The sequence below is a fragment of the Marmota marmota genome, unplaced genomic scaffold, assembly GCF_001458135.2.
Source record: "Marmota marmota marmota unplaced genomic scaffold, marMar, whole genome shotgun sequence".
Taxonomy (NCBI): domain Eukaryota; kingdom Metazoa; phylum Chordata; class Mammalia; order Rodentia; family Sciuridae; genus Marmota; species Marmota marmota.
The window spans coordinates 40,980,461-41,001,246 of NW_025999977.1; the positions used below are offsets into that span (position 1 = coordinate 40,980,461).

A 20,786-nucleotide genomic window follows, 5' to 3' on the forward strand; every position below is an offset into this window, starting at 1 on the left:
CATTTGGCTACAGAGCAGTCTAGTAATTGTTTAGAATAGGTTGATAGGGGTAAGGTGGCCTGTGTCTACCCATGGCTTTGATTAGACCTTCTGCCCAGGACATGAAAAGGCTGGTGCAGAAGCACCTAAGTATTTTAGACCAAAGTAAAAGAACAGTTCAGAGTGTAGAAGAAACTTTTGGATTGATAAGTGTAGATAACATTTAATTGATAAAGATCAGTGGTCAGACTTCAGGGACAGCTGACCGGTGATGGCATCCCTCCCTGCTATTTACTAACTGACCCTGAGCTACTGATTTGAACCTCATGATGCCTTTTTTCCTCATCTAGATAACTTGACAAGTTCACAGAGTTATAATGGATTAAATGTTAGAAATAAATGATAAATGGATTAAAATAGTAGGTATTATTAGTTGTAACTAGTAACTAAAGTGGAGAGAGAAAGCAGAACTGTAAATTAATGAATTAGACTTCTTGCACAGTTTTGTTTTGAAGCCCATCAAATTGTTAGCTTTCTGAGATGGTTTTAAATGTTAGCATAAGACTGGGTATGGTAGCACACACTTGTCATTCCAACTACTCAGAAGATTGAGGCAGGAGAATTGCAAGCTCAGGGCCAGCCTGAGCAACCCTGTCTCAAAATAAAAAATAGAAAGGGCTGGGGAGTAGTAGAGTGTCCGTTCCCAGCATGCATGAGGCCCTGGGTTCTCTCCCAAGTGCCACAAAAATAAATAAAATGATAGGATGCATCAGGATCATTGAGAAGATTCATTAAAACACAGATCCAGACCACACCCTCAGAGTTTTCTAATTCAGTAGGTCTGGCTTAGACTTTGGAATCCATACTTCTGGTGTTCATAGGTGATGTTAATGATGGTGGATCTGGGTACTACACTGTGAAAATCACTGGTTTAATGAGTCTACAGGTGCATAGGATTGTGCAGAAGTGTTTCTTAAGCTTAGAGTCCTAGTGGTAAGACTCATCTATGTAAAATGCAAATACATCTCTGACAGTCCAGCATATTAACCAATGCTTCTGCCTGTCCCTTCCCCATAAAATGTGGACCTCTCACCTAAACCATCATCATCATTACTATAAGTGGAATCTTCATCCATTCTTCCCCAGTAAATCTAGTTTGGCCTTTAGCTGTGACTTTGGCACTGATTGTTGGTAGACACAGATATCCTTAGAAACAAATGGAAGAGGAGGATTCTGGTTAGCTCACCTTAAACATACTGTACCTCTCATCAGAAATCCATGGAACTACATGACTTAACTATCAGCAGTATTCCTTATCACATTCACCTTTCCCTCCATTATTTTTCTAACAAAAAATGAAGGTGTCAGGTTCCCTCCTCAGCATTTGTAGATCTGTTGGCTTTGGCTCTCTTTGCCAGGTGATTGGTATGCACTACTTTTCTCCTGTGGACAAGATGCAGCTACTAGAGATCATCACAACAGAGAAAACATCCAAGGACACAACTGCTTCTGCTGTAGCAGTTGGTCTCAAGCAAGGGAAGGTCATCATTGTGGTCAAGGTGAGGAGCTGGGATTTTACAACACATTTGAAAGTTCTAAAAGGACTCCCTATACCTCCAGACTTGATAACTGTTTTCTGGAGCAAATATAGCAGTTTCAGATAATGCTGTCCCCTTGGTTGTTTCTGGAATATGACAGGATCCTCCCACTCGTTCCAGGCCTTGAAGGTGACCATGGAACAATTCGTTGTGCCAGACTATCCCAGAATAACTTTCTTTGCAATTTAATATTAAAGACTCTCATTGAGATTTTAAATTCCCTTAAACTTTGAAATCACAGCTGGGAAAGCAAGACTTCTCGGACATGAGTAGTTCCAGTCAAAAGCAGACAATGAGTTCACCTTCTTTCCCTTGCAGGATGGACCTGGCTTCTACACCACCAGGTGTCTTGCACCCATGATGTCTGAAGTCATACGAATCCTCCAGGTGGGTATTACTTTGTGGAGCATTTGAGGCCTCTTCCACTCCTTCACTCAGGTCTCCAAACTGAAGATGTCAACAGGAGGTACAAGGCTCCTCTGAGTACACTAACTCCTGCTGCTTCTTCAGGAGGCCCTTTTGTACCCACCGTCTCTGTGCAGGAGTGGAAGTCATGTAGGCCACAGTAAATGGGCAGAGTTTGAACTCTGCTCCCTTAGACACTTGCCCAAACAGGAATCTCAGCGCTCTGCAGCATTGCTCCTTGGCAATACTGATGTATTTTACAGTCATGGTGCTCTCAGCCTTGTCACCTATTGCATCTTCTTAGTATTGAGATTCAGAATTGCAAACATGGAAGGAAGTGGATAATTTGTTAATCTCTAAACTTCCTTCAAGTGCTATAGATCAAGAAGTTGCACACTTTCCACCTGTGCTTCCCTGCATGGAGTGCCAGTCCTGGGCATAGCCAGGTAAAACCCAGAGAAATTTTGCACAAGGCTATACCTGGGGCTAGCCAGAGGGAGTCCTTCTGTGTGTGTTGGGGAAGGATCTGAGATGGCCTTTCCCTGAGGCCCCTGCTTCACTTCCTATTCAGGAAGGAGTTGACCCTAAGAAGCTGGATTCCCTGACCACAGGCTTTGGCTTTCCTGTGGGTGCTGCTACCCTGGCGGATGAAGTTGGTGTGGATGTAGCGAAACATGTGGCAGAAGATCTGGGCAAAGCCTTTGGGGAGCGGTTTGGAGGTGGAAGCCCAGAGCTGCTGAACCAGATGGTGTCCAAGGGCTTCCTGGGTGAGTAGGCACAAGGAAACATGACTGGCACCATTAGTTACAAAGTTCTGAGCATGGTCTTGAGAACATAGAATCACTGAAGGCCCACAGGGAAGAGTGTTTCTTAAACACTCAAGCCTGGTCATAGGGAGTTTCAAAAATGATTTCCTGGGCACCTAGTCCTATAAATTACAGACAAAAGACAGAGAGAAAGCCAGATGTGGTGGTGCACATCTGTAATTTCAGCAGCTTTCGGAGGCTGAGGGAGGAGGATTACAAATTCAAGACCAGCCCAGGCAGCTTAGCAAGACCCTGTCTCAAAATAAAAAGGGTTGAGGATATAGCTCAGTAGTAGAGCATCCCTGGGTTCAATCCCCAGTACCACCAAAAAAAAAGGTCTAGACTTCTAGGTCTCTGCCACTACCAGGTCCAAGAGGCATTTCTGTTCTACCTCTGCTACATCTGTGGAAATAGCAACATCTCTGCTAGGCCTTGCCTCCTGGGGCCTGGTGTTACGTATCTGGACATGAAAGCTCATCTGAGCAGCCTTTTCAAGCAGATACAGATTTCCAAGCTCCAGAAATCACAAGATCTTCCTTCCTTCTCTGTCAGCTCTTCTGATAAAGATAGAATTTCAGGGTGAGCTGGATGCAGGGAAAAGACTGGAGCTTTACAGCAGGTAGCAGAGACAGGCACTCGTGGCCAGGGCTGGGAGAACAAGTAGTGATGCCGCCTCTTCTTTTCTTCTTTTAGGTCGCAAATCTGGGAAAGGCTTTTACATTTATCAGGAGGGCTCCAAGAATAAGAGTTTGAATTCTGACATGGATACTATTTTTGCAAGTCTGAGGCTTCCTGCTAAGCCCGAGGTGTAAGTCAGTTTGAGTGGCTCAGGGCAAGGAAACATACATTTCTGACAGCCCAAAGCTTCCTGGCCCCTGTTCTGTTTCCCTTATGCTCAGCTGAACCAAGAGAATGCTCCTGAAGCTGGCACAGGCTTTCTAGGCATGAAGCCCTTACACATGCCCTCAGTCTTGCAGACATCAGGTGAGAGTGGGTGGAGCCTGGCAGAGGCCCTGCCTGCACTAGCCTTCCCTGGGAAGGTCCAGAGAGCAGCTGGAAGGGTGGTCATCTTGGCTCCTTCATCCTCCCAGCTCTTGATTATCACTTGTGAGCACTTGATTATCCCCTTGTGCCAGATCCTCATGGGTGCTCAGTTTCATATCACTTAGGACAAGTAACACCCCTTTTTTCCAAGGGAAAGCCTGGGCCTCCCAGGCTGACTTCTCTGCAGAGTGAGAGGTTTGGTCCTGCCTGGCCACAGGGCTCCCAGCACCCACCCACACTTCATACTCAACCCCAGCTCTGCTTGCCTCCCTGTTCCTCTGCCTAACTGTCTCTTCATGTTGGCAGCTCCTCTGATGAAGACATCCAGTACCGTGTGGTGACAAGATTTGTGAATGAAGCAGTGCTGTGCCTACAGGAAGGGATCTTGGCCACACCTGCAGAGGGAGACATCGGAGCAGTCTTTGGCCTTGGCTTCCCCCCTTGTCTCGGAGGTTCGTCTGCGGGCTGGCAAGTCTCCCTTCATCCTGGTGCTCTCATTGCTGCCTCTTTCAATAAAGTCCTGTTTCTCTGTCCAGGTCCCTTCCGTTTTGTGGATCTATATGGTGCTCAGAAGATAGTGGACCGGCTCCGGAAGTATGAAGCTGCCTATGGAAAACAGTTCACCCCATGCCAGCTGCTCATTGACCACGCCAACAGTCCCAGTAAGAAGTTCTACCAGTGAGCAGGCCCTCCCGCCCTGCTCCATCAGTGCACTAACCCAGCTGCCAGCAGCGCTGCTTCAAAAGTGCCATCTGGGTGTATCAGGAAGCAGAAGGAAAACCAAGCCTGGTCTTGAGTTTGCTCCTAAATTAAAGTGCCTTCAGCTCTGACCATCTCCTTCCTGGTGAAGTCTGACTATGAATTAGAGTTTGTACTTCATATTGGAAAGTGGAACCCACTGTGCTCCTTTTCTAAACCCTGAAGCCCAAATCAGCAGCTAAGAGCCATCCAGAGCCACTTTTGTTGCCTGTTCCTCCCAGGAGGCCAGTGGTGGCTAGTGGTGGCGAAAGCATTTCTGTAACCAGCCCAACAGAACAACAGTAAAAACCAAACTATCACCCGCTTGGTTTGGTTCTTTTTCTTGTGTCTTTGCCCTTCTGGCTCAAGCCCTTCTTGAGGACATGAGCTGGAATAAAGCCCTGTCCCTTTGGAGTAGGAGGGTACTGGGGGAGTTCTGGGCATCTGCTTGAGAGAGACTGTGATACCAGAAAGTGGGACTTTTTGTGCCCACAGCCATTTAAGCTTAACTGCTTAAATGCTTTGACAGGGCTGCTCACAGGGGAAATGACCCTGGGTACTGAGAGCAGCAGGATTATAAGAGGAATGGTGTGCCAGGATGCAAAAGGTATGACTTTCCACAAACTGGATCTCCTCACTGTATGCTGGTACCCGTTTCCTTTCCTGGTATGCCTCATGCATGATTGCTTCTCAGCATGTTTGTGGCAATGTCAGAGTTAAACAGAGGAGATGACATTTCTCCAATGCAGGAGTCCTGCATGTGCTGGCCCACACCAGGGAAGATGAAAGATGCCTGCATGGAGGTGAGAGGTGGCCGAGAAGCAGCAAAGACCGCAGCCTCCCCCATTGCTATCACCTCATCTCTCCCCACCCCCGTCCCTGGTGTGCTGGGTTCTCACACTTGTGTTCTGGCAGTAGCGCCCAGTTGGATAAACAGTGTTGGGCTCCTAACTGGGTCTGGCAGAAAGATCCACAATGAGTTACCAAGTGTGTGCAGAATCCTAATTCAAGTCCCATAACACTCAGTGCATTCTAAACTCAGATACTGCCCACTCTGCTCCATTCGCAAGTACTTAAAGCATTTCCCTAGTCCCAGCTCAGGTGGTGGGACTGGCAAGTGTGAAGTTTAGCTTCAACTCTACTAAATACTGGTTGCTATTTGCTAGGAAGGCAAACCATACAACAGTTATCTCTTGAGTTGGGATTTCTGGATGACCAGTAGAAGACAGAATTGATCCTCTGTACCAAGGCCTTGAACAGGTTTCTTATTCTTTTCTTTTTTTGGCACCAGGGATCAAACCCAGGGGCACTTAACCACTGAGCCACATCCCCAGCCCTTTTTATAATTTATTTAGAGCCAGGGCATCATTAAGTCGCTGATGCTGGCTTTGAACTTGAGATCCTCCTGCCTCAGCCTCCCAAGTTGCTGGAATTACAGGTGTGTGCCATCTAGCCCATGAACAGCTTTCTGTGTGTGAGGATCTGAGAGCCTCAGATGCCTATAATGCAAAAAGATGAACTTGAGCCCAGATTTGACATCTGGGTCTTTTCTATCAATAGCACCAGGTGGGTGTAAATTATGTCCAATCAGTAGGAGTTGGCGGGTTCTTGTAGGGCAGCAGCCGGTGAGGTGCTTGCAAAAGGGAGTAAAGGCTGCTGCCAGCTGCCTCTGGGGACATATGAATAGACTACATCCACACACCATCCCAAAGCCATCTCTTGCCTGGAAGCATGTGCATGGTGCCCATTGGTCATTGTGACCCTCCAAAAGAAAGCTGTTGACACCCAGAATTCCACTTGCACTAATCTCCAGGGGCCTAGCATTTATTTCACTAGTCCTTGAGGATTCATGAAAACAATCTGTGAGAAAACCAAATGTCTCTGTTCCTGTGCTCTTTTCTGACTTCCCTCCCTCAGAAGGGACAGCAGCATGGCTTACCTATTCATAAAAAGAAACCCAGGAAATAAATATCTAGGTAGACTCAGTAAGGCAGAAAAGAAGGCTACTGCCTATGGGCTCTGACCCAGTGAACATTAGGAGTAGTGTGCTTCAGATTGTGGTGACAGTGAAGTTGGTGGCATGGGCTTGTACACAGTGACCCAGAGGTCTGGAACCAAGGAGGTCACCAGGCTCTAGAGCGAACGGTGTAAAGATCTGCTCTGAAGTACATGAAGGCGAGCAGGAGGAGTGAAAGGCAGGTTTTCCAAAGCTACCCTCCTTTCTCTCACCTAACTAACTTCCTATGCCAGTAACAGAAAACCAGGGAAGGACACTAAATGTCCATCAAAGCCCAATGCTGGGGGCAGGAGACTGGCAGGAATGTGGGGTGGTTGACCACTGCTTGCCTCTAGAAAGAAGGAGCAGCTGACCGAAATCCACCTGCTCTTCCACAAAGCAGTCTTCAGAGACAAGTCTACCTGACAAGACAGATGGCTGGCTGTGATGAGGAGCAGGAGCTGGGGCTAGAAACCACTGGGGAACACCTGCCTCCCTAACTAGATAGGTCAGCAGCAGAACTGTGCTCTTCCTAAGTTGTCACCCAGAACAAGAACCCAGGGGTGGAGCCTCTGAGGTGTTGTGACACAGGCTTGTACTTGAACCTATGCTCAGGGCCAGGCACCTATATCATGGGAAAGCAAAGGGAAGGAAGGGCATCCCAGAGACACAAATCGCACCCCTAACTCTGGGTCAGCCACAGGCCAGAAACCCACAGAGCACATAGGAGAGCGGGCACTTGGGGCATTTGTGCTTAAATTATGGGCCATCTTCCCTTCTCTCTAACCTGAACCTACAAGTTTGAGAAGCATGTAATTGTGAAGGATTGCTGCCGAGCAGGGGAAGGTGTCCCATCACTGTGAAGGCCACCTCTTGACACACCACCACCCTCCCCACTAAAAATCACAGCAAATGCTTCACCAGGTCTGGTACATGGTGTGCCTCCAACCCCCTCCCCATATACTCTGCACAAAGGCAAGATGTCCCCTTGCAGGGATCTGAGCCCAGAAGACCACCCAAAGTGTCTCTCCTGGTAACTCTGAGTGCTGCCGATCAGTCTTCGTCTTGGAAAGATTCTCCCACAGGCAGGCCCTGCCTCTCAGAGTGCTCTGTCCCTGGCAGACCCACGACTAGTCCCCAGAGCCTCGGAGCCAGCATTCCAATAGTGCAGTGACTGGCAGGGCAGTTCATATCTTGGGCCTCCAGCCTTTGATGAACTGCATGATCTTCTTGACCTGCAGCTTGGTGAGGTGGAAGTCGTCGGCCAGGATATCCTCACTGAGCTGCACAAAGATGCTTCCATCAATACGCTCTCGGGCAAAGAAGCTCACCACATCCTCAGAGAGCCCAATGAAGCGCAGACTGCGAGAGACCTCCTCCAGGGAGAGCGCAGATAGGTCTGCAGGGGGCTGCCAGGAGGGGGCATCCCGGCCTCCAAAGCCTGGGGCTCCATCCCAGGGACTGGCAGGAGGACCCTCCATCCGCCCTGGGGTAAGAAAGAGTCGGGCTCCTCCTGCCTCAGGCCCCTGCAGAGCAGCTGGTGACAGTGAGGCAGGGACCTGCCTCAGCACCAAACCTTCTGGCTCAAAGGCTTTAGGGGGACCAAGTGGCGAAAGGCAGGGTCCAGGCCCGGGTGCTCCCATGACTCTGGGCTCCTGACAGCGCAGCAAACCGAGCTCTGGAGAACCGCTCTGCCCTAGCTCGAAGGGATCCAGAGGCTCCAGGGCTGGTTCTTGCCACTCAGAGGATGACGGAGAAGAGGGAGGAGCAGCTGAATAGGCCTGGCCAGGGGAGGCTGGGCCTGGGGAATGTGCAGGGCTGGAGGTAGCCAAGGCACTGGAGGAGGTTGTGGGCCCAGAAGAAGCGGCAGGAGGGCCTGTTGGGTAGGTGGGCCCTGAGAAGGGGTTGGGAGCTCCTAAGGGAGCAAAGCGTCTCTGGGAGTGGGAGGGCTTGAACAGAGGTGGACAGCCATGGTAGGTCTTGACTGGGGTGTCAGCCCCCAAAAGGGAGGGGGCTCGACCACTCAGGGGCTCTGCAAGGGCCCTAGAGGCCTGGCTGGGCTGTGTGGTTGTGGAGGGCAGAGGACCTGGGGGTGGGCAGCTGGAGGACTCGCCCACCTTGCAATCTCCCCAGGTGCAAGGGTAGCAATAGAGGGAGTAGGCATCTGGTGACGGGGAGCCACTGCCATTGCGGGAACCCGTGCTGTAGCAGAGACACGACACATAAGACACATAAGGCAGAGCAAGGCAATAAGGAAGGGGTCACACACAAGGCAGCAGACCACAGCTGTCAGTCATTCCCACGTCCTGCCAGCACACCAGCCCCCAGGCTGAGGCCCCTGGGACTGCCCTGTTCTTTCTTCCAGTATCCCCAACACAGAAAACACAGGTGGGAAATTAAAATTAAGTAAAATTTGAAAACTAGCCAGGAGCACTCCTGCAGGAGTCCCAGGAAAGAACCAGAGTCTTGCTCTCAAACCCTCCTCCTCACTTAGGAAGGAAAGGAGCAGAGGGAGGAAGAGACAGGGCAGGGCACAAGCCACACCTCCTACCTTTTCTCAGCACTCCCCACTTCCCCTCCCTTGATGCTCCTTAGGAGAACCCAGGACCAGGGGAAGGGAGGGACTCACCCATCCTGGAGGCCAGAGGAATAGTAGGAAAGGCTGGAGCTGGGTGAGTGGACAGGCTGCAGCTTGGGGAAGCGGGGCGGCACAGGGGGGCTGCCTGAGAGCCGGCCACTGCCACCCCGGGGAGGCACAGGGGGTGCATTCAGGAGGCGGCACTCCTCTTTCACCTGTAGGCAGAGAGCCATGACTCCACTGTCACAGGCAACTGACACCCCATATCTTCCCTTTTCCAAGTAGCTGGGAGAGGGTTGTCTGGGACTGACACTTTGCCCAAGTTTGCCAAGAGGCTGCCTTGCCAGACACCCCAACTACCCACCCAGCCACTCACCACCCCAGCCTATTTCATCCACACACACTTTTGCCACAGTACACACCTATTCCCCTGTAAGTAGATTTTTTTTTAAAAAAAAAGGAAAGATAAACAGACATATTCCTTCCTCAATAAAAAGAAGAAAACTGTGCGATAGAGGAAACAAAGGTAAGCAAAAGTCACTGCCATCTGGATCCCTTCTTTATAGGTAAAGCACCTTCCTATGCTTTCTTATAGATCAAATACTTCCTGGGATGTTAATGGCATTATGCGTAGGGAAAATGTTCTGTGGACAATTAAGTTTTGGAAACTCTGTATTAAACAGGTTTCTTGGGGCTGGAGTTGTGGCTCAGTAGTAGAGTACTTGCCTAGCATGTGTGAGGTACTGGGTTCGATTCTTAGCACTGCATATAAATAAATGAATAGAAATAAAGGCCCATCAACATCTTAAAAATATATTTTAAAAAATTAAAAATGAGGGACTGGGGGGCTGGGGATGTGGCTCAAGCGGTAGCGCGCTCGCCTGGCATGCATGCGGCCCGGGTTCGATCCTCAGCACCACATACAGACAAAGATGTTGTGTCCGCCAAATACTAAAAAATAAGTATTAAAATTCTCTCTCTCCTCTCTCTCACTCTTTAAAAAAAAAAAATGAGGGACTGGGGTTGTGGCTCAGCAGTAGAGCTCTCGCCTCACACGTGGGAAACCCTGGGTTGGATCTTCAGCACCACATAAAGATAAATAAATAAAATAAAGGTACTGTGTCCAACTACAACTAAAAAATAAATATTTAAAAAATTTAAAATGAAGGTTTCTTTTAAAAAGAAACAATCAAGTTTCCTTAATGCAGGACTTTTCAGAGCCTTTAATATGCCACCACTCTGTGACTCTCAAGCAAAGAGATGAAGGCTAAGAATCACACTCAACATTTTCTGAACTTATTTCACCACTGGACCTTCTTTTTACTAAATGACTTAAAGGATTCCGGAAGCTTCCAGGTGACACTTTCCAGACACGCCCAAAATCTCTGAGGTTGGGGGCCTGCTGGCACCTTTGCTCCCACACCTCCCATAACGCGTCCCCTGGTATCCCTTCCTACAAATACTCTTGAGTGTTTTGTCTTTTTCTCCCTTCCCGCACTCCTTTGTCACCCTCTGTCACGCACTCCAGGGTCATCATGAAAAGCTCGGCAGCCTCCTTTGAGGATACAGCTACGAAGCTGCCCTGGCAGCACCTTCCTCAGTCCCAGGAGGCTCACTCACCGCCTCTGATTTGGGAGGGACGGGAGGCGGCGGCGCTTCCGGCTCGCGACGCGGAGACCCCGCGGCTCCAAAACAGATGAGGTCTGGCCCTGGGGGCGGCCGGGCGCGGCCCTCCGCGAGGCTCTCGGGAGCCTGATGCGCCCACAGCTCCTCATAGGGGATCTCGGTGGGCGGCGCGGCGGGCTCGGGCACACCTGCCCAGTCCGGGCTCACGTACTCCTCCTGGTCGCGGTCTGTGGAGGGCGCGGGCAGGGGCGGGCCGAGTGCACGCGCGGGCCCCGGGGCGCGCGGCGCAGGCAGGCAGAGGCGCGCGCGGCGCGGGCTGGCGCAGTCGTCGGTGAGCTCGGCCGGCGCCTCGCGCACGGCTGTGGAATATTCGTCCGGGTCGAAGCGCTCCCGGCAGTAGGAGGCGCTGTCGCGCACCAGACGCTCGACACGCGGGTCCCCGGCCAGCAGGCCCTGCGGCAGCGCGAAGCGCGGTGTGTCGGTGAGCAGCAAGAAGTGCAGAGGCGCCGGGCCTTCCCGGCGCAGCGCCAGCCCCAGCACCACGGTCTTGGAGATGATGCTGACCAGCTTGTAGCAGTGGCCTTCCCGTACCGGGTGCAGGTCGTAGGGGTTGCGCGGCGGCCGGCTGGGCACCAGGACGTTCACTGGCAGCCGCACGCGCTCGATGATGGCGCGCACTGTGTGCTCGCCCTCCTGCATCTGAAGCTCCAGCGGGCTGCGCGTACTGAAGCGTCCCTGGCACTGGAAAGGCAGGCTCAGGCTCTCGTTGGTGCGGTGATTCATGCAGATGAGGCAGGGCATCTTGCCTTTGATGGGCCTGGCACCCCCACCGCCGCCCGCAGCTCCCGCGCTCCCCGGACCGCCCACCCCGGCCAGCGCCCCGGCGCGGCCCAGCTTGCGCAGCAGCGTGGTAAAGCGCGAGCGCTCCTTGGTGGTCTTGGCGCACAGAATTTCCGCCTGGCCCATGAGGGTGAGCTCGTCGCCCGCGTGCAGTGTGAAGTTGTACACCTCGCTGTCCTCGCTGAACTCGCCCGACACCACCTGGGGATCCCACAGACAAGGCCAAGCTTGGCCAGGGTCCCAAGGAAAGCCACGCGGGGCTGTCCAGGTCAGGAGAGCAGCACTCCCAGGACTGAACCAGAGCAAGAGCACTGGACGGAAGGTCAGGAAACCCATGCCCCTTCCTGGAAAGGCCATGTGGAGGCTTTGCAACCTTATGGGTTGCTGGGGGCCTTGAGTTACCTCATGTGACAACTCTCACTTCTAAGAGTTGCTGTGGGATTGAACAGACTTTAAGTACAGGGAAAGCATTCAGTAAATAGCAAACTTACTACATCATCTTTGCCATCTGGGTAATAATGTCCCACCCATCCAACAAGGCTGTGAAGAGCAATGAACTTGATGGATAAGTAAAGGGTTTATTGGCCGGTAGTAGTGGCCCATGCCTGTAATCCCAGCTGGTGGGAGGTCGAGGCAGGAGGATAGCAAATTCATAGTCAGCCTCAGCAAAGTCCTTGAGGCCCTTGGCAATTTAATGAGAACCTGTCTCAAAAAAAATTAAAAAGGGATGGGGATGTGGCTCAGTGGTAAAGCGCTCCTGGGTTCAATCCCTAGTACCAAAAAGGAGAAGAAAGAAATAAAGGGTTTATTATCAGTGAAGAGCTTGCTGCACAGACTAGGACTCTGCACTGTGTGCCCACTACAGCCACACCCCACACACGCCAAGGGATGCTAGGGCAGCTGCAGTGCCAGGACAGGCTCTCCTGAAGTATCTCCAAGTCATGGCATAGCCCTCCCCCAAACCACTCCTGCTACACCACCTGTCCCAAGAAGTCCTTAGGCCCTGGTCTTCAGACATGGACTGATTGTGCCAAAAGTCCTCAATGAGTTCCCAGAAGCCATTCTCCTTCCTAGACCCTAAAGGCAACTCTCCAGTCACTATCAGGGTTGTTCCTGAGGGAGGGGGCCATGGAGAGGGGCACCATGCACAGTGCTGGGAGGACTGACCTTGACGCTGAAAGTGATGGCTTCCATCACAAAGATGCGGTCAGGGAAGACACTGGCCACCTCCTCCACGCTGCTGAAGTATCTCACCGGCTCCCGCACATCCCGGGCCTGCTCCAAGAGCTTGAACTTCCCTGTACAGGGGGATACAGATTGCTGGGGTGGCCTGCCTCCTTGAGGCCTGCATCCTAAGAGCCCCCTAGGCCCCTACTTCATCTACATTCATCTCAACCAGTCCCTCTGGAACTCAGATGGGCAGAAGAGGAGGTGTTCTCTAGCATGGGTTCAGGGGGAGGGTCATCTAGCTCAAGCCCCAAGGGAGGAGGTGAGCAAACAGTGCCCAGCCAGCATCCTGGTATTAGCATCTTCTCCTGTCTTAGCATCTCCTCCTGTTTTAGCTTCCCGAGCTGCTGAGATTACAGGTATGCACCACCATGCCAGGCAGGGACTATGTATTTTGCTAACTCAGCAGATGCCCCAGCAGACAGACTTTAAAGAAGTGATGCTAATCTGTGACACTGACACTCATGTAAACTATCTCACCTCACTGGCCACATATCTTTTATGTGCCCACCCACATAAGCACAAGGACCACTTTGAACCACCCTGCCATTGGATACATGGCCTCTTCCAGTTTTTCTCTATAGAATGAGTCTAATACAGGTGAGCGAACAACAAATGGAGAGAAGACGAGGTGTCTCTAGTCCTCCTGATGATTGGTTCTGTCACAGTTCACTCACATATTTATGACACAAACATTAATGGTGCAGCCACATCTGCTGAGTCAGCAAAATACACAGCCCTTGCCTGGCATGGTGGTTTACACCTGTAATCCCAATAGTTGGGGAAGCTAAGACAGGAGGAGATGCTAAGACAAGGATCTGGCTGGGCTCTAGTTGCTCACCTCCTCCCTGAGGCTTGTCAGTCACCATGCTAGACCCTTTAAGGGGAACAACTCTGTTTAACTTTGCCCTCCAAGAAATTCAGACACAGTGGGTGAGCCAATCAGTACTTAATGATAGCAGGATGTGACAGGTGTTATACCAGACTCATGACAAAAGAGCTAGAGGACTGCTGGGTTGGAAGAAATCTGCCCAAGAGAGGGCGAGGAGATCCATGAGCTGCACCTTAAGAATCAAAGGCACCAGACACAGTGGCATAGGCCTTGTAATCCCAGTGACTTGGGGGGTTGAGACAGGAGGATTACAAGCTTGAGGCCAGACTCAGCAATTTAGCAAGACCCTGTTTCAAACCAAAAATTGGAGGGCTGGGGCTGTAGCTCAGTGGTAGAGCCCTTGCCTCACACTTGTGAGGCACTGGGTTCAATCCTCAGCACCACATAAATAAAAATAAAGACATAAAAAGATACTGTATCCATTAAAAAAATAAAAACTGAGGATGCACCTCATTGGTAAAAGCCCCTGCTTTAATACCCCCATTACAAAAAAAAAAAAAAAGGTGGGGATGAAAGGGATTTTACAGAATGGGCATTCACATGACAAATAGCACAAGCTAAGACAGGGACACAAATCAGATCATCTGCCCCAAATTGTGCATGCCTGAAGGTAAGACAGGAGGAAGAGTAGAAAGAAACTGTATTTGAAAGGGCTCTGGATGCTGTGCTAAGGCAAGAGGACTTTATTCTGTAAGAAATAAGGAAGGTTTTGGACAAGGATAGACCATGATCCAGGTGAACTCTATTAAGATGAACAGAAAACCAGTTGGATAAACAGTTCAGTAACAAGTTCTGGAAAAGATCCAAAGAACAGGAAAAAAAAAAAAAAAAAAAACAACCAAGAAAGAAAGAAAGAAAGAAAAAACCAGACCAGTGGATACTTGGAAGGGAGACTCCTCAGATTCAAATGACAGGAGAGATGAAGGAAGGGACAAAGGATACTCAGCTTAGAGGTGAGAATGGAAATGGCAACCTCCAGGTTGACCCCAGTGGGAACCCCAGTGGATGTTGTGTCTGCCAATAACTAAAAAATAAATATTAAAGAAATTCTCTCTCTCTCCCTCTCACTCTCTCTTTAAAAAAAAAAAAATACAAAATAGGCTTGGGGCTGGAGATGTGGCTCAGTGGTCGAGTACCCCTGATTTCAATCCCAAGAAAGAAAGAAGAAGGAAGGAAGGAAGGAGAAAAAGAAAAGAAAGAGATAGAGAGGAGAGAAATTAAATGGGGAGAGCGTGCTGGGGTCAGGAAGCAGGAACTCTGCTACCTTACCCGTGAGCGAGCAGTCCCCTTCATCCGTAGCACCTCCCCCATATCCATCCATACACAACCTCCGCCCCAACCACAAGCAGTCAAGCAGGGAGAAATGCTCGCTGCCCCCTGTGGGGAGATTTGGAGCCAAGTCTGGACTGAAGCCTAGGGAGGATGTGGCAGGGAAGATCGATGTAACCATGGCACCCAGCACCGCCCCCCTCGGCCGCTCAGCACCGGTCATTACTGGTGGGAGGAAGGAAGAGAGACCTCCTAGGAGTGATGCTTCGGCCCTTGGACGCCTTCTCCTCCCCACTGAGGCTTCCTCTCCAGCCTCTCCCCACAAGGGACGCAGGGTCCCCCACCGCCTCCCTCGCCCTGCTCCTAATCCCTGCCCGGTTCTTCCCAGAACACATTTGCGCTGCGCTGATCCGCCCTTCCATTCTGAAGCACTTTGGGGGCTGCAGCAGGTTTTTTTTCACCGCCCCTTCCCCCAGCAGCTGACCCCAGCTCAATAAAGACCCCCAGGTGTAGCTACGTGGCAGAGCGCTCGCCTAGCGCGCAAGACCGAGTTCGATTCCCCAGAACCGCAAATAGGAAGGGGGGAAATAAGAATACGGTGGATGAAGCATGTTTTAGAATCAGTCGGCCACCAACCAGCTGGGGGACCCTAGGCAAATTATCTAATCTCCCCAGCTGCAGTTTTCCGTCTGTAAAATGGAAGCATTCTACGTGGCTCACCCCGCGCACCTGCCCAGTGTTCCGCAGGGCACAAGTTCAGGCAATGCTGGGGAAGTGGCGCCCCCTGGGAACGACGCGCGGCCCCTCAGCGGGGATTCTCTCAGCGAAGTCAGGTCCTCCCGACTTCAGAGGGCCGCAGTGGAGACCCTGGTCACCAGGCAGCGTCGCCGGCTCGCCCTCCCTCTTCTTCCTTCCCCTCCCCCACTTGGCCGTGGCTCTCTCCGCGGTCCGCAGCCGGCTGCCCTGCCCTCGGAGCACCATTACTAATTCATCCGGAGGGCTCGGCGCCTGGCCTGCACTCAGCCTCCTGGTCAACCCGAGGCCGCCCACCCCGCCGCGGCCCAGCGGGAAGGCCGGGCTGGGGCGGCCACCCTCGGTAGGCCAGCTGTCGCCTATTGCGCCCACCCTACTCATGCCTACAGGGAGCACCAAAAGAGACAGATGACAGGGTTGAGGTCCCCTGGGCCCATAATTCCCGAGAAGGCTCTGTACCTTGGTTTCCCAGTTTTAATCATGCAACTGAAATGAAAGAAGTCCCTGCTGGAGTCACTTTTCTGTCAGTGAGGGCTTTACCCATCCTTTGCTTTATTCCAAGACCTGATAACTCTCCAGAGCTACTGCCAGATCCTGAGGTTAGGCCATTTCTAGCTCGAGGCGGCCCCCAAAGCCTGCAGTCAGGACAGAACCCAAAGTCAGGAAGCCACTGGGATAATTTCCTCACCTTTTCATGAGTGTGGGGAGGTTTGGCAGTAGCAACCCCACGCGGGAGGGGGGGTGTTGTAAAGAGCTGAAGTCTGTGAAAAGGGCTTACTTAGCCCTGTCCCAAATCAAGGGGAGGCTGATGGAGGTAGTGGCACCTGTCAATGGGACTGCAAGACTTTCCAGCTCAAAAGGTTCTCAGCTTTTGTTGGGAAGTCACGCTGCAGTGAAAAACACAGGACTAGCTACGGAAGATCTGGAGTCTCAGTCTTGGGTAAGTTAAGGGACGTGTCCCTTTCTCACAAGCTAGCTGTGAGGATGAAATAACTGCTCAACCCAGGGTCTGGAACAGCTGTCACACCCTGGCTCAAATGGGATACTCTAGGACTGGACCACAGACTCCCATCCCTCCCACACCAGGGATGACAGCCCTGCATTCTTGGCACCATGCAGCAAGAACCAGTCCAGTAGTCAAGACACCTCGCTGCTGGCTTTTACCTTCCCTTACTTGCTGTGTGACCCTGGGCAGGTCACTGTCCTCCTTAGGTACTAGGTTTCATCATCTGCAGAATGAAGGGGCTGCTTTTGTTGCTGTCAGCAGAACTTTTTCTTCAAACAAAATCTTTGCCCCCCCCCCCAAATATTAGGGATGGAACCCAGGGCTGCTCTATCCCTGAAATACATCCCTAGCCTTCTTTATTTTTTATTTTGACATAGGGTCTTACTAAGTTGTTCAGGCTCCTAAGACGCTGAGGCTGGCCTAGAACCTAAAATCCTCCTGCCTCAGTCTCCCAAATTATTGGGTTTACAGTGTGCGCCACAGTGCACAGCAAACAATCTTATACAATCACCATCATAAATAAAAGACATAAAAGTATAATCCTAAATTCAAAGATTTAACATTTGCTTATAAAGCCAATCAAGGAAAGCAGTGAGTTTAACCCACAAACTAGGAAAAGAGAATCAACGCTGACAGGGATCGCTAGGTTTCTGAAGGTTGATTGGACAATACTGAGATCCTGGCAGGAGATCTTTTCGATGGGGATCTGCACACACAAAAAAAGGTTAATGAGGCAGCTCAAGGCATACACTGAAGGCCTTCAATTAGGGGTAAGATTTAATTTGTAGTGATTTAATCATTACCTTAAAATCTATTCTAGGGCTGGGGATGTGGCTCAAGTGGTAACGCGCTCGCCTGGCATGCGCGGGGCGCTGGGTTCGATCCTCAGCACCACATAAAAATAAAATAAAGATGTCGTGTCCACCGAAAACTGAAAAAAATAAATAAATACTAAAAAAATTATTTCTCTCTCTCTCTTCTTTCTCTAAAAAAAAAAAAAAATCTATTCTAAAATAAAATGTGAACAAAGGTCTGTAAACCTGAGAGCCACCTCTCCAGAAACCCAAGACTCCACAGGACAACAGGGACACCACTCGGCCCTAACTCCCACCCTGACCCTAACTACCACCCTGCCTGCCATGTCCTTCCTCGCTCACCTCTGCAGCTTCAATGAAAGGTGATCACCAACAGCTTCCCCTCTACCTCTGTTCTCCCAACCCCCAGCCCAAAGCCTTTATGTCATCTGTCCCTGGCTGGGCACACCTGGGTATTGCAGGGGGATGTCGATCTTGGGCCCTATGACATAGTGGCCCTCTTCCAGGGTATGAGCTGTCACCGTTGTCCACTGGCGGCAAGAGTGGATGAGCAGGATGTCTCGCTCACTGACGCCCTCAGCATATTCCCCTGGGAGAAGAAAGGACAGAGGAGGAGGGAAAGGAAGAGGGAACGTTAGGAGGGGCAGAAAAACAAGCAGGGTGAACTCCTCAGACCAAGACCCTGCCTGGTGACAACTCCCCATGATCTGATCCCCATCCAGGTCAGCAATACTCAAGGGACAGGTGGATGCCAGCTGTGGCTTTTCGGCTGTGAGTCAAGCTTGAGCCTCTCAGAGCCCTGACTCCCAATGGGGCCTCCCCCCTAGCCCAGCCAAGGCCCTCATTCATCACAGAGTGCTTGCTGTCCTGGCCTGAGAGGAGCTGGAGACTCCCAGAGGATGAGCACAGCCGGCCTCTGCCCTCCAAGAGCCCTCAGGCCTCCTGGGACATGAGAACAGCAAGTTTGATGCACTAAACAGAGAGTGTCTGGGGACTCAAAAGAGTAGAACAGTGGCTTGGGCTGGGGGTGGAGTGAAGGAGATGAAGATGGGCTGGAGATGGGCTGAAGCTCAGGACCAAATTCACCCCAGTAGGACCCTTGGTGCCCAAGCCAGTGCCAGGCAGGCAAGGAGGGCCTTGTTGGGGGAGTAGAGAGGACTGAGAAGGGACTGTCCCTTGTGGGTCCCAGCTGTGAGAACTTCCTCAGAGCCACAGGTCATTGAGGTCAGGAGAATGGCAGTGTTACAGGAGCTGATTCCAGGCTTTCTCGTGGATAGCCTTTCCGCCCACTGCATAGGCTATAAGCCCTTCCAAAGGCAGGGGAAGAGCCCCTGATACCATACCCCATCTCACAGAAGTCCTTCCTCTCCTGGGGGTAGAGGGAGGCAGATTTAAAAGGCAGTAGTGGGAAGCCCAGTCCAGGAAAGCAGCACTGGGGCTGAGGCATTGGAGTTGGAAAGGGCCTGAGCCCAGGAGGCTGCAACCCCAGCAACGGTTTCCAGGGGAGCAGGACGGGCAGCCCAGCTTCCAGGAGGCTGATGGGCAGGCATCTCCTGGCTGCAGCTGGTGGACAGGGTGGGGGTGGGGGTGGGGCACTACTCCTTCCCAGTCCCCTCAGACACAACTTACTAAATTTCTGCCAGTCAGCCAGACGGGAAATGGTTTACTCTGATGGCTCAGCCTCCATAAAATGTGTGGCCTCCATTAAGTTGGGGGTGGGAGGACGGGAGTGGTATTCAAGGCTTGCAGTGTTCCTACTGGTGTGTGTGTGTGTGTGTGTGTGTGTGTGTTACAGAGAAGGTGTCATCTGAGTCTTCCTCCTCAACTCTTCACCTCCTGGGACAGAAGAAGCTCTGAACTCTACAATCTCTTGCTGGAGCTCCGCTGAGCCCCTCCCATTCTTCGGTAGGAACACAGGCCAAAGCCACACAGACATACACCAAGAGCCATGGGTCATGATCACCAACAGTTCAATCACAACAGCCTACAGAGACAGGTACTTGTCACCCAAACAACATCACTCAAATTCATGACGCCACCATGGGGTCCCTCCCTAACGCAGAGGCACACAGGGACCTTCAAGGACACACATCTGATCACATTCACACTCTAATGGTGAACACAGCCAGAGGCACACACTGACAAAACCGCAGGGCCACCACGCCATTGTTCACTTATTCTTTCATTTAATCCACAACCTTTGTTAGGCAAGGATGCCCTCCCTCTAGGAGCCTGCAGCTGAGGACAAGAAACTGACCATTATAATGGGGTGCACAGCAGGAGACAAGACAGGTGCCAACAGAGACCCCAAGCAGCTCTAAGAGACTGAGGAGCTCAGAAAAAGCGCCCAGGCAGGGGAGATGACCAAGAGGTTGTGTGGGAAGTAGCCAGGAAGCACCCAGGACAGCATATCCCATTTACACGCAGACATACACAGCCTTGCTGCTGACACCGACAGTCTCAGGATCACAGGGTGACCATCAGTACAGATCCCGAGAACAAAAGTGGGACAACCAGGCGGCCCCGGCATGTGTGCTCTCTTAGGGAGTGCTCAGGGACACGCTGACGCTCTCTGATCCCACTCCGTGCCGCTGTGGGTCGGAGGAGGGGCTGCCGGGCCGGCGGAAAGGAGAGCAGAGGAGCCCTATTAGCATTCAGGGAAGCGAGTGTGCCAACGCGGGCCAAACCCCTATTCTTCTCACACACAAAACCCCCGGCCTGGCAGCCAGTCCCAGCTCCCGCCCCTCCCCCAGCCAAGCAACCCCTCTTCCCCCAAACGGTCCCCTCGATCCATGCAACCTCCAGGCGTCCCTTCTCAGGCCCCCATGTACGGTCCCATCAGCGGAACAGCCCGGGACCCTGGGTCCTATGGAGAAGCGGATCTAGAGGTCGGGGAGTGGAAGGATCTTGGGGGGATGTCTGGCGGCAGGGCCCGCTCACTCGGGCCTCTCTGGAAGGTAGCCTGTCCGTCCGCAGGACCGGAGGCCGCTCTCCGGGATGTCAGAAGAGGGTGCAGAAAAAGTCCTAGAAGGGGCCAAACGGGACTAGGGAGTGCCAGAGGGGGAAAGACGGAGTAAGGTGCCCAAGGGATGCGGCAGGGTGAGGTGGGAGGCCACAGACAAAGGGAACGAGGGGGGCGCGGCCAGGGCGGGGGCTAAGGGGCAGCGGGGAAAGGGGTGCACCGACGGGACGGGCGCGGTGGCTCGACTGCACT

General features: G+C 51.8%; 2 protein-coding genes across 4 annotated transcripts in view; one reads left to right on the top strand and one right to left on the bottom strand.

Moving 5' to 3' along the window:
* The window catches only part of Hadha (hydroxyacyl-CoA dehydrogenase trifunctional multienzyme complex subunit alpha), a 41,646-nt gene extending 36,751 nt beyond the window's left edge, over nucleotides 1–4,895 (top strand). The window contains exons 15-20 of the mRNA XM_015479899.2: nucleotides 1,398–1,538; nucleotides 1,896–1,964; nucleotides 2,554–2,749; nucleotides 3,482–3,596; nucleotides 4,139–4,284; nucleotides 4,369–4,895. Coding sequence (XP_015335385.1) covers nucleotides 1,398–1,538; nucleotides 1,896–1,964; nucleotides 2,554–2,749; nucleotides 3,482–3,596; nucleotides 4,139–4,284; nucleotides 4,369–4,514 — 813 coding nt within the window. The 3' untranslated portion in view covers nucleotides 4,515–4,895. The remainder of the gene's footprint in view (nucleotides 1–1,397; nucleotides 1,539–1,895; nucleotides 1,965–2,553; nucleotides 2,750–3,481; nucleotides 3,597–4,138; nucleotides 4,285–4,368) is intronic.
* A 1,483-nt stretch (nucleotides 4,896–6,378) lies between these two features.
* Garem2 (GRB2 associated regulator of MAPK1 subtype 2) lies at nucleotides 6,379–20,255 on the bottom strand. Of its 3 annotated transcripts, XM_048804688.1 has the most exons (6): nucleotides 20,006–20,255; nucleotides 18,021–18,161; nucleotides 12,778–12,908; nucleotides 10,765–11,811; nucleotides 9,196–9,359; nucleotides 6,379–8,768 (listed from the first exon to the last, which is right to left on the bottom strand). In XM_048804688.1, the coding sequence occupies exons 1-6, from the start codon at nucleotides 20,100–20,102 to the stop codon at nucleotides 7,754–7,756; spliced, it is 2,595 nt and encodes an 864-aa protein (XP_048660645.1). In that variant the 5' UTR covers nucleotides 20,103–20,255; the 3' UTR covers nucleotides 6,379–7,753. The 3 variants fall into 3 exon arrangements, with proteins under 3 accessions (XP_048660645.1, XP_015335387.1, XP_048660646.1); XM_015479901.2 differs by lacking the exon at nucleotides 20,006–20,255 and having other exon boundaries at nucleotides 18,021–18,492; XM_048804689.1 differs by lacking the exons at nucleotides 18,021–18,161; nucleotides 20,006–20,255 and adding an exon at nucleotides 17,561–17,599.
* Between the last annotated feature and the right edge of the window lie 531 nt (nucleotides 20,256–20,786).